At 42.5% G+C, this 12,230-nt stretch overlaps 1 protein-coding gene across 1 annotated transcript; it reads right to left on the reverse strand.

The window, feature by feature from the left end:
- Positions 1-309: 309 nt before the first annotated feature.
- LOC125118154 (synaptonemal complex protein 3-like) lies at positions 310-10,974 on the reverse strand. Its single transcript, XM_047764281.1, has 6 exons — positions 10,767-10,974; positions 8,203-8,320; positions 7,324-7,423; positions 4,356-4,454; positions 492-596; positions 310-363 (listed from the first exon to the last, which is right to left on the reverse strand). The coding sequence occupies exons 1-6, from the start codon at positions 10,972-10,974 to the stop codon at positions 310-312; spliced, it is 684 nt and encodes a 227-aa protein (XP_047620237.1).
- Positions 10,975-12,230: the final 1,256 nt, after the last annotated feature.

Consider the following 12,230-nt stretch of genomic DNA (forward strand, 5'->3'; position numbering starts at 1 on the left):
AAAGTTAAGTCATCTTTATTGCTAAAAGTTATTTGACAGCGTTAGGTACAAAAAAATCATTACTAACAAAAAGAAAAGGACTAAAAGTTTGATGCCTGTAATTCAATAATTGCTGATTATAATCACAAATTGTTTAGGTTTTATTCAGGTTTTAACAGAAAGGGGGTCTTATACCTAACAAACAAGCTATATGATAAACAAGATGTAATGACTTCAAGTACAATTTTTAAACTACTCTAATGTGTTTCAGTGTGGCTAATGCTACTCTTGCGTCATACAACTTAGGTTCGAGTTCTTTCTTCAAAATCTTCAGAATAGCAGGGATTGAAGAGACTTTTGAACTATTGCCAGCTCTTGCTGTTGCTGTTTCCGGAAAGGAAATATTACATATTTGCATATTATTTAAGTTATTGTTATATACAGCTCAGCAAACAAAATACTATAATGCTCACATTCCTTAACATTCTTAATACTAAGTATACACTACTTACAGTTTCAACCATAATTGTGTCCTGCAACTTGGCCATTTCTTGTCTAACTTCACTTTGCTCGTCAGTAAGAAGACGGTCGTGATCCTTCTCTAATTCCTCCATACTCTAAAACAGAAGGGCGAGTTCAGTGATGAAGCACCTTTTTTTGGTTCTGTTTTGTTTTTTGCTGTTTAGGGCCACAGGTTCCCAGGCCAGGGGTCAAATTGGAGTTACAGCTGCCGGCCTACACCACAGCCACAGCAATGCGGGATCTGAGCAGGGTCTGTGACCTACACCACAGCTCACAACAACGCCAGATCCTTCACCCATTGAGTGAGGCCAGGGATCCAACCTGCATCTTCATGGATACTAGTCAGATTCGTTTCTGCTGTGCCACGACGGGAACTCCAAGCACCACTTTTCATCTCACACTCTAAACATGCACAATTAAATTTCAAATTTAGCAACTCTCAATATTCAAAGGATGCTCATTATTTATTCCAAATAAAGATATTGTAATAGATATGTGGAGATCAAAAATACCCACTTAAGTCTTTTAAATGTCATAGTTGAGTCAAATAGTATTATTATAGCAGTACAACAGCAGTACCCTTTGCTCAAGACAATCAGTTGATGGACAGTTATGGTCAAGGTGGAGCAAAAAATGAAAAAGACTAACAGTCCCATAGAATGAAATATCCTAATTTGAAAACCCTCTAATAAGCTCTCTAAACACCAGCTAACAATGCAATTATGATGACTAATAATGAATGCAACACGGATGCAACTACAGATTATCATACTGAGTGGAGCAAGTCAGAAAGAAAATGACAAATATCCTACGATATCATTTATATGTGGAAACTAATATATGACATAAATGAACCTATCCATGAAACAGAAACAGACTTGTGGTTGCCAAGGAGGAGGGGTGGGAGAGGAATGGATTGGGAGTTTAGGGTTAGCATATTTAAGCTATTGTGTATATAGAATGGATAAACAACAAAGTTCTAGCGCATAGCATAGGAAACTATATTCAATGTCCTATAATAAACCATAATGGAAAAGAATATTTTAATAAGAATGTAGAAATTAACACATTGTAAATCAACTATACTTCAATAAAATTTTTTTTAAATAAAAAAACTTTTTGTAGGAGTTCCCGTCGTGGCTCAGTAGTTAACGAATCCGACTAGGAACCATGAGGTTGAGGGTTCCATCCCTGATCTTGCTCAGTGGGTTAAGGATCCAGCGTTGCTGTGAGCTGTGGTGTAGGTCGCAGACCTGGCTCAGATCCTGCATTGCTGTGGCTGTGGTGTAGGCTGCGGCTACAGCTCCGATTGGACCCCTAACCTGGGAACCTCCATCTGCCGCAGGAGTGGCCCTAGAAGAGGCAAAAAGACAAAAAAATTGTAAAATGAATGCAACTTAGTTCCATTGGAGAGAACAAAATGACCTGTAACAGAACCTCCTTAAGTTACAAAAAACAAACTTATGTTCTAAATATTTACTGTTCATTCAACAAATAGTGATCTAGTGTATCCTCTCTAAAAAGTGGTTCTCCAAGGGCTATAAGGAGGGGGGGTTTCCAGGTCTAGCTGGGGGTTTTTCAGTATTTTTAAAATTAACAATTAAAACACAAAGACATAACAATTTAGGAAGCACATCACGTTGTGGCTGTGTGGTGGAAAGTAAGACTGATTCTGATCTCGTCGGCAAAACATAAAGGAAAGAGGGAATTGAACGTATTCTAGGGGAGGCACACAAGCAAAGCAAGGAGGTCAAGGTGACTTAGTGCAGGGAAAGCAACTAATCTGGAGGGGTGGGAGGGAACAAAGAATGCAAACAGGAAACTACAAAGAGAGGGTCTTGCTGTGGGGGACACCTTGAATGCCTGAGGATTTGAACTGGGAAGCTCATGGCAGGTTTTCAGGAGGGAAGGGATACCTTTAGGAAGATCATATGGCAGAGCGGTGAAGGATGGATTGGAGAAGACAGAAATCAGGGAAGACAGAAACCAGTGCAAGCAAGGAATGATGAGGTCCTGAACTAGGTAGGGCAGCGGCAGTGGGAATTCAAAGAAAGAAATAAAATAGCTACTTTAAATAGATAAGCAAAAAGGACTTACTGTATAACACAGGGAACTATAGTCAATATATTGTAACAATTTGTAATGGAAAATAATATGAAATATATATAGAATATATATGAATAATGGAAAATAATATGAAATATATATAGAATATATATGAATAATGGAAAATAATATGAAATATATATATAAATGAATCACTGTGCTGCACACCTAAAACTAACACAATATTGTAAATCAACTATACTTTGATTTTAAAAAAGAAATAAATTACAGTTGCAGAGGTGAAAATTGTAAGGCCTAGCAACTCCCGGGTGGAAAGGACAAGAGGAATCAAAGACAACACTAAAACCACCTTAAATGCTGACACTTAGCAATAACCTTTAGAAGCAATCTTCTTTGGTATTTTATCAAATCTTTACACCAACTAGTAACTGATTCTCAGGGAGCATTAGAGCAACACCTTGCCTACGTAGAAACACTTTCTTTTTCCTTTCTTTAGGGTCACAGCTGCGGCATATGGAAATTCCCAGGCTAGGGGTCGAATCAGAGCTGCAGCAATGGCTCTGAGCCACATCTGCGACCTACACCACAGCTCATGGCGATGCCGGATGCTTGATGCACTAAGCGAGGCCAGGGATCGAACCCACAACCTCGGGGATACCAGCTGGGTTTGTGACCCACTGAGCCACAATGGGAATTCCCTAGAAACACTTTTTAAATAACTCTTTTGCACATATATGATTCTAAAGCTCTTTAAAGAATATCTATTTTAAAGCCTTTTACTAGTTTACTTAAACCATCTCAATTCGTTTAAAAGGAGTGTCATCGTAACATCATGTATTTACACAAGATTACCATTAAAAAGAACACTCCCCCCGCCCCGCCCCACCAGAAAAGAATGGGAAGGTGTGGGATTCCATCAGCTCCTAATAAGTGTACACGTATCTTCATGGAGAAGAGGTCGGTGTCACTGAGGACACCTTGCTAACATGTAAATGTCACAGCAGAGCATTCTCAATTCACAAACTTTTAGCCTTCCTCCGGGTTTTTCATTCCATTATACACTTAGACCTTCTCATGTGATTATAAGTTTGCATATAAAGTAATTATTAGCCACTTGTATTCTAAAAGCAAACATGCCATAAACACTCATATACTACATTTGAAAATAAAAGAAGTAGTTATTAATTACAATTGCCTGCTTCATACATAGCATTAACTATTAAGACAAGTAAAAGTCATCTAGAGATGATTTGGAGTTCCTGCTGTGGTGTAGTAGGTTAATGATCTGGCTTGTCTGTGGAGGTGCCAGTTCAATCCCTAGCTCTGGGTCAGATTCAACCCCTGGCCAGAGAACTTCCACATGCTGTAGGTAAGGCAAAAAAAGGGGGGACAAAAGACTTCTAGAGATGATTTATAAACTTCATACTTTCCACTATGTATTTGTCACTCACCTCCTAAAAATTGATTGTTGAACAAAGAAGTTATGATTAAAGTGTTAATAAAGTACAATTTTCTTCATGATATGTATACATCTAGATAAAATTCCCGCTTTACAGTTCCCTATTTTAAATGACCCCCACAAAATTATTAATGTATCCTAAAATTAAAAACACATTTAGCAAGTAGCTTAAATCCAGAACAATAAATTCAAAATAGAAAATGGTTAACAACTTAAAGGTACAATCTAAATATTTTTTCCCATAAATTTGGAAAGAAATATACTATCTTCTACTTTTATATAAACATTATTTTTATAAAAATCTATTGTGTTACAAAATACAACAGACCTTTAAAAATTGCTCATTTAAATTTTGAATTTTTTTCAGTCTCTGGTTCTGAACAATTCTAGCTTGTTGAAGACTCTTTCGCTGCTCTTGAAACATATTCTACAAATACAAAAGAAAGAAGTGATAAATGTGGGTAACATCAAATATTTAGAAAACATTATTATACTTTAAGTTTAAAAGGAACACTCTTTTACTGTACACCTGAAACACTGTAAATCAACTATACTTAAACTTTTAAAAAGGAATACTCGGAGTTCCCTTCTTGGTGCAGAGGAAACGAATCCGACTAGGAACCATGAGGTTGCGGGTTCGACCCCTGGCCTCACTCAGTGGCTAGGAACCATGAGGTTGAGGGTTCGATCCCTGATCTTGCTCAGTGGGTTAAGGATCCGTCGTTGCTGTGAGCTGTGGTATAGGCTGGCAGCTCTAGCTCCAATTGGACTCCTAGCCTGGGAACCTCCATATGCCGTGTGTGCGGCCGTAAAAAGACAAAAGAAAAAAAAAAAGGAATACTCTTTAACTGAATGCTTGTTAACATTTCCTGTTTTAACAACTTTTTATGACCAATTTTAATATGATCATATTAATAATTATGTTCACCACCACTATACTAAAACCATATAATAAGGACAATCTTTTTTTTTTTTTTTTTTTTTTTGCTATTTCTTTGGGCTGCTCCCGCGGCGTATGGAGGTTCCCAGGCTAGGGGTCCCATCGGAGCTGTAGCCACCGGCCTACACCAGAGCCACAGCAATGCCAGATCCGAGCCGCGTCTGCAACCTACACCACAGCTCAGGGCAATGCCGGATCCTTAACCCACTGAGCAAAGGCAGGGATGGAACCCGCAACCTGATGGTTCCTAGTCGGATTCATTCACCACTGCGCCACGACGGGTACTCCTAATAAGCCTATCTTATCATTTACTGAGTAGATCTTCTTTTTCACCACATCTTGAAACCCTGTTTTAACCCTTTTTTCCATGTTTTAAAGTTTTATTGAAGTATAGTGGATTTACAATGTAGTGACAATTTCTGCTGTACAACAAAGTGATCCAGTTGTACACATACACACATCCATTCTTTTTCAGATTATCGTTTATCACAGAATGTTGAGTAGAGCTGTCTGTACTCTACAGCAGGTCCCTGTCCATTCCATATACAACAGGTGCACATGCCAATCCCAAACTCCTCATCCATCCCTCCCGCATGCCTATCCCCTTTGGTACCCATAAGTTTGTTTTCAAAGTCTGTGAGTCTGTTTCTGGCTTGTAAATGGATAAATTGGGGAAATGGAATTGACATATACACTGCACTACATTTAAAATAGATAGGTAGCAAGGACCTACTGGATAGCACAGGGTAAACTATTCAATACTGTGCAACAACTGTATGGGGAAATAATCTGAAAAAAACAGATAGATATATGTACATGTACAACTGATTTACTCTGTTTTACACAACTTAGTAAGTCAACTATACTCCAATAAAATTTATTTTTTAAAAAACTATATAAAAGCAGAGTTCCCGTTGTGGCTCAGTGGTTAACGAATCCGACTAGGAACCATGAGGTTGTGAGTTCGATCCCTGGCCTCGCTCAGTGGGTTAAGGATCTGGCATTGCTGTGAGCTGTGGTGTAGGTCAGTGGCTACAGCTCTGATTAGACCCCTAGCCTGGGAACCTCCATATGCCGTGGGTGCGGCCCTAGAAAAGGCAAAAAGACAAAAAAAAACTATATAAAAATCTGTTTTAATTCTTGATTTAAAAATCACAAACGACCCTCCCAATAATGTGTTTACCACAGATATAGGCAAAATCTACACAATAACCCTTCCTAACAGTAATTATGGAGGAACTATTCTTTCTTAACGACACTCAAACATGTATTTCTTCTTGGTCATTTCGATATGCACTTAGACGATCCTTCCAATGATGCTGGCCCTTCTGTTCTTTGACCTAATCTCCGCAATAATCTTGCCTCTTCCTTACATTAGCCACCCCCTTCCACAGTCAAACCCTGGATTCTGTCATTCCCAATAACTCTAACATGTACAGGTATTAATAAGAGCAGACTTACACGGGAACTATGCATCAGGGAGTGTTCTGAACCATTTTAAACAAAATTCTTATACGTGATCTCATTTAATCCTCAAAACAACTCTACCAGGTAGGTACTCTTGTTATGTCCCCTTTCATAGATGAGGAAACTGAGGGACAGAGATAAATGATCTTTCTTTGGTTTCACAGCTAGCACTGGTCAACTAGAATTGGATCCCAAACATTTATGGTTCTAGAGTCTAGGCTCTTGACCACTGTGCTATACTGTTTCTCCATTTTTCCCAACATGCAACCACTACCTGCCTGTTTGTGGTTCTTTCCCTTTCTTGCTACAGTACAATACTCTGTCAGGATCAACATCCATTGATTCTACGATTTTTCACTGTTCCCTATCCCCACTCCAATGACCTCCCCTTTCTTCCTTCCCAACTGAAATTCCGTGGTCTATCATTATACCTATGCCCTTGCACATACCTTGGTCCCCTTCTCACTCTGTCAAGCTGTGTGGTTAACCCCAACCCTGGAAAATCCACCTCTCCAGCTGCTCTGCCACGACCATGCAGAGGGATCTCACTTTAAAGTCATGATCACTATGACACTAACCTAAGTTGGACCCATAACAATGCTTGGCAATGGTATTTCCCTAGTCCTCTCAGGAAACAATACTAGGCCTTCTTCTCTGCCCTCAAAAGGCAACTTCTTCCACCATCCTAACTCCTAACGATGACCTTATTATTTCATTAGATAAACAGAAGCAATCCAAATAGGACATTCATTGCATCGTTGCATCTTTCACCCACCTTTACCCATCTAGATTCATGGGCTCTACCTTCTCTCCTGTATTGTTTCCTGAGCTATTGTTACTTGGGACTTTGATATAATAAGCTAATTTTAAAGCTAAGTCTGATACTAACAGCTAGCTTTTCTTCTTGCTCTTGGGCTTTCTGTATGTCTATATCCCACTCACGAAATAAAGTCTGAAATTGCTGAGAATATTCGAGATGAAGATTCTGCCTGTAAAACATAACAATGAGCACCGTCATACTGCATAAAGATATGAAAAAATTAACTGTATTCAAAACAAAATTGATTTGACACCATTTACACTATCAAATAAGAAGACAGTAATAGCATAATAGCAGCTGAAATATTTTCATGGTAAACAAAAAGGTTAAGTGGATGATTCACTCTTTAATTCCAAAAGTGTTGTAACTAATTGAATGATATAAACTCTGTCTGGCATACTCTCTACCTCTTGAAAACTAATGGGGATTTACTGTACTATAAATTTCCCAGAAAAATTCACTTTATGTAAAAGCAGTTTAGTTTCTATGTATGTTCTAATACAGTAAGTAGATTGGATGAGGTTATTACATCCATTTATCATAGATTTCCAAGCAAGAATATTTCACTTAAATATTTCCTCTCTTTGGCACAACAATGATTTTGAATAAAAAGAACAGTGAACACAATTCAGCTAAAATATACAATTTTTTACAATATAAGAATAATATTTTCTACATAATTGAATACAGCTAGCTGTCAAAAGAATAATGATTTAATACATTTACCTTATGTTCAGCTAGTGTAGGTCTAGAATGAATACAAATTAATTTTATGGAACAACAACTCAATTGCTTTTTGAAAGGGAAAAAATGTCATCTTTATTGGCTTCTAGGAAATAAATGTCAATTCTGTGAGGTTACAGAACTAAAGAATTAGTTTAGTTGCACCAATGAACACAAAGAAATTACACAAATGTCATCATGGCTCAAAGAAACCAACCACTTCACCTTTGTTCTTGTTGTGTTTTCCAAACACGATCAATCTTTTCCTTAGCGGTTTTGATAGAAGCTTTTGTATTCATCTCAAACTTTTTCCTCTTTGCAATAAGAGCCTGTTTAATGTCAACTATATAGAAAATATTTATTCATTAAAGTTTAATGTTGAAAATTATTTTGCTCTCATATATGTGAATCAATATGGGTAAATGCTGTCTCAGCAATACACAAAGACATTTAAATTTTATAATACAGGCATCATTTCAAAAAGCAAGATTTGCTCATTTTCTCTCTCAAATCTTTCAAATACTAGTACCTCAATTCTAATTTTTATAACTGCAGACCATCTTTTAATTTAAAGATAGTGAAAGGGGATAATAATCAAAGGATTTTTCATTTTTCAAAATGTATATAAAGAAGCTCAAAGACAGATTTTAATTTCCTCATGAGGAAACAGTTAAAAGGCAAAATTTTCTAAATGTGTAACATATCCTGTGGTTCAAGGGACACATTTAGACAGATTGCCCTTAGAATGCATTATATAAAATGCACAAACTTATCCTTTTAAAAAGCATCCCTCAAAAGGATATAAATAATTATATTGCACATTAGGAAAATTATTTTTCAAGCAATCTGGTGAGTCATGTTTTAACTGCATTTTACTAAAAAGAGACAAAGATCATGGGTATAAAAACCCTAGTTTCAAATAACAAATTCAGGAACATTTAAAAATATTTCCCTGGGGAGTTCCCATCGTGGCTCAGGGGTTAATGAGTCCGACTAGGAACCAGGAGGTTGCAGGTTCGATCCCTGGGCTCGCTCAGTGGGTTAAGGATTCAGCGTTGCCGTGAGCTGTGGTGTAGGTTGCAGATGTGGCTCGGATCTGGTGTTGCTGTGGCTCTGGCGTAGGCCGGGGGCTACAGCTCCGATCGGACCCCTAGCCTGGGAACCTCCATATGCCGCGGGTGCAGCCCTAGAAAAAAGACAAAAAAAAAAAAAAAGAATTTTCCTGGAGATTTGTATATAACACTTTTATCCATCAGTGCTGTATTTCACAAAGTTATAATACTTCAAATAAAGCTTTGCAAATCATATGGTTTGACTCGAGGGATCTACAATCAATAGTTATCTTTTGATAATCACAAAGGATCTGCACCAAAATAAAAACATTTTATACATCCAGAAGCCATCTGTAATAAGTGGTTTATGAGGAAGCTCACAAAATAAGCACTTTGTCGCCACGAAATAGAGCGAAGCTTTCAAATCATACTTGCCTAAGAGGATTATCTCTATCAAAGAGCCAAAAACTGACCCAGAAGTTTTGTCAAGAGTACTGTTCTCTAACAGACATAGTGTAACTAGTATCTCACAGAACAATATAAAATTTCGAGTATGGGGATCTGATTATACATCTCTCAACAGCTAGATAGCTGTCTTTAGTTTTCTAATACACAGATTACTAGTGTAAAAACAACAATAATGAGTTATTTTAGATGATTGAATTAGTGCCGCTGCACCAAAGAAAAGAACATCAGAAAGTCATGAGAAGTAACTAAAGAAAATTTAAAACTGACATTAAAAATTTGTCACTTAATGTGTGCACACAAAAGGCAGTACAAACTTTTCTCATTGATGTCCTTCCCCAGTCCATGAAATGAACACATGCACAAAAGAAAAGCATCATTATTGCCTCATCAGTGTTAGCAGATTCTCTTTTCACAGCAACAGTTCCAGGGGTAAATAAGGAAACCTATAAAGTCAAATCACACTAAATATGTGCATAAAATCTTGTACCTGAGAAAGTCTTGTGATATACTAACATTTCGATTTGTAAAAGCAATATTGTCTAAAACAACGTTAATTATAAATATCGTTCAAAAGTACCTTGAAATCCTTCCAGCACCTTCTGTACTTCATTCCTGTGAAGACGTTACATCAAACATTATTAAATAAAGTCCATGATTGTATGAAAGAAACGCCCCCCTAAGGACTTCACAGACAATACTTGTTATTTGAGACAAGCTGACTGTACCTAGCAAGTGAAAATTACTTTAAAAACATTACCCCAACTCTTCCTCAAGTGTGTCCTCATAGGGTCTTTTCTCCCCCTGGTTATCAGTAGCTGGGTTGTTTCCTGCATTGAAGTACAAATGGCAAGCATTTAAAATGAAGCGGGGCATTTTGATCAGCTTTCACGGAGAAGCGGCCTCGCCGTGGAGGGTTTCAGGCTCTGTGCTCCCCGGCCCGCCCCCGCCCCCGCCGCCCCCCCCCCCCAGAAGCTTTTAAAGCAGACATAGGAAAGGCATCCCCCTACGTGCAGGTCAGACGACGTGAGGTCAGGGACCAGGGCCACTTTGGGAAGACACTGTCACAAGCCTTTCAGGGCTGAACGTCGCAGGGAACGGGGGAGCTCCCAGCAGCTATTCCGGCGCGAGGGACTTGGGGGCGCCGGCAGGAGCGGCTGTGGAGCTTGCATGGCCGCCCCGGGTTGGGCCTGGGATGTGAGGGGGGTGAGGCGGGCACCCTCCAGGACGGGACCCGGCTTTGCACACACGTGGATTTCCCTGTTTGCTTACCTGTGGAGGACTGAGAAGCAGTGACCCGAGGGACACGTGTGCTGCGCTCTGCAAAGGTGTCTGGGGAGACGGTACCTTCGGGGACACCCTCTGGCCCACTCGGCCCTCTGCTCTCCTGTCCCTCAACGTCATGGACTTCCATCCCCCGAGGCTCCATCGGGGGGGCGCGCACAGGCTTCCTCAGGCGCCTCCTCGCAGCAGGTGCCATGGCCAGGTGTCTTTCAGAGGCAGAGACAGCTCTGCTGCACCTTGGGAGCGCAGGCTTCAGGAAACGGGCACACGGTCAAGGAGCGGCGCCAGGCCAGGGTCCTCGCTGCAGACCAGCGCGGGCTCTGGCTGCCCCAGGAGCTGACAAAGCGGAGGGTGACCGTGACACACACCCCCTCCCCCAAGGGCTGCGACGGAGGACCGGCGCCCCCCGCCCCCACCCCTCCCCCCCCCCCAAGCCCTGCCCGTGGACATCTGAGGGCCAGGCGCCCTCTGCCAGACGCTCGGCTCCACGTCGGGACAGAGGCCACCCCTCCCCTGGGTGCCTGGGTCCCCAGGGACCACGTGTCAGGCTGGAGGCCCGACCTCAGGCAGGAGCAGGACAAAGACAAGGCCCGGAGGCTCCGCAGGGACACGGAGTCAACCGCTCTGCGCCTGCCCTGGCACCGGCAGGCCGGGGACCTTCCCCACACGCCCGCTGCACCCCAGGACGATCTCGCGGCACCTGACCGTCCCGCTCCGCGGCCGGCCACGAAGGAAAGACGCGAGGGGACGGACCCTCCGCCCCCGATCAGACCGTCCCCTCCCGGGACATGGGCACTGACAGGCCTGCTCCCGGCCCTGGGGCCCGGCCCTCAGGGGCCCGGCCCTCAGGGGCCTTGTCCGGGCCTGTGGGAGGGAGCCCCGTGGGGGGCCCGGTGGACACCTCGCCTCCGAGGTCAGCCTGGCCACCCCCACTCGCCCCACGCCCTGCTCCCCTCAGGTCTGAGGAGGCCCCGCCCCCCCCCCATCTGCCCCCCTCCTCCCTCCCCCCCCCCACATGGCTATGCCGGGCCGCGGCCCCCTCCGGGCCGCCTCGCTGAGGGTCCCTCTGTCCCTCCCGCCATCGCCCGCGCCGGCCACGCCACCTCCACAGGCGGACGCTCCTCAGACGACCTCAGCGTGGAAGGTGCGGGCAGGCCTCTCCTGGGCGGGAGCTGCGATGGTTGGCCCTCGCAGTGCGCATGCGGGAGGCGGGGCCTCGGCCAAGCCACGCCCCCCCGGAGGGGCCGGCCTCCTGGGCACCGTGCCAAGGCCCCCCGGACCTGCCCTGGGCGTTTCCAGCTGCCAGCTTCCAAGGCGCTTTTGGTGGCTGTCTTCCTGGGACAGCACAGAAGGATAGGGCTTCCGGAGGGAGCACCTGGGTGCCCACGCCGCCACCTTCGCCTTGACAGGGACGTTCCCGTTTCCTTACCCGGTCCCCGCCCGGGGTCCTTC

This window comes from Phacochoerus africanus, chromosome X (assembly GCF_016906955.1).
Source record: "Phacochoerus africanus isolate WHEZ1 chromosome X, ROS_Pafr_v1, whole genome shotgun sequence".
NCBI lineage: Eukaryota > Metazoa > Chordata > Mammalia > Artiodactyla > Suidae > Phacochoerus > Phacochoerus africanus.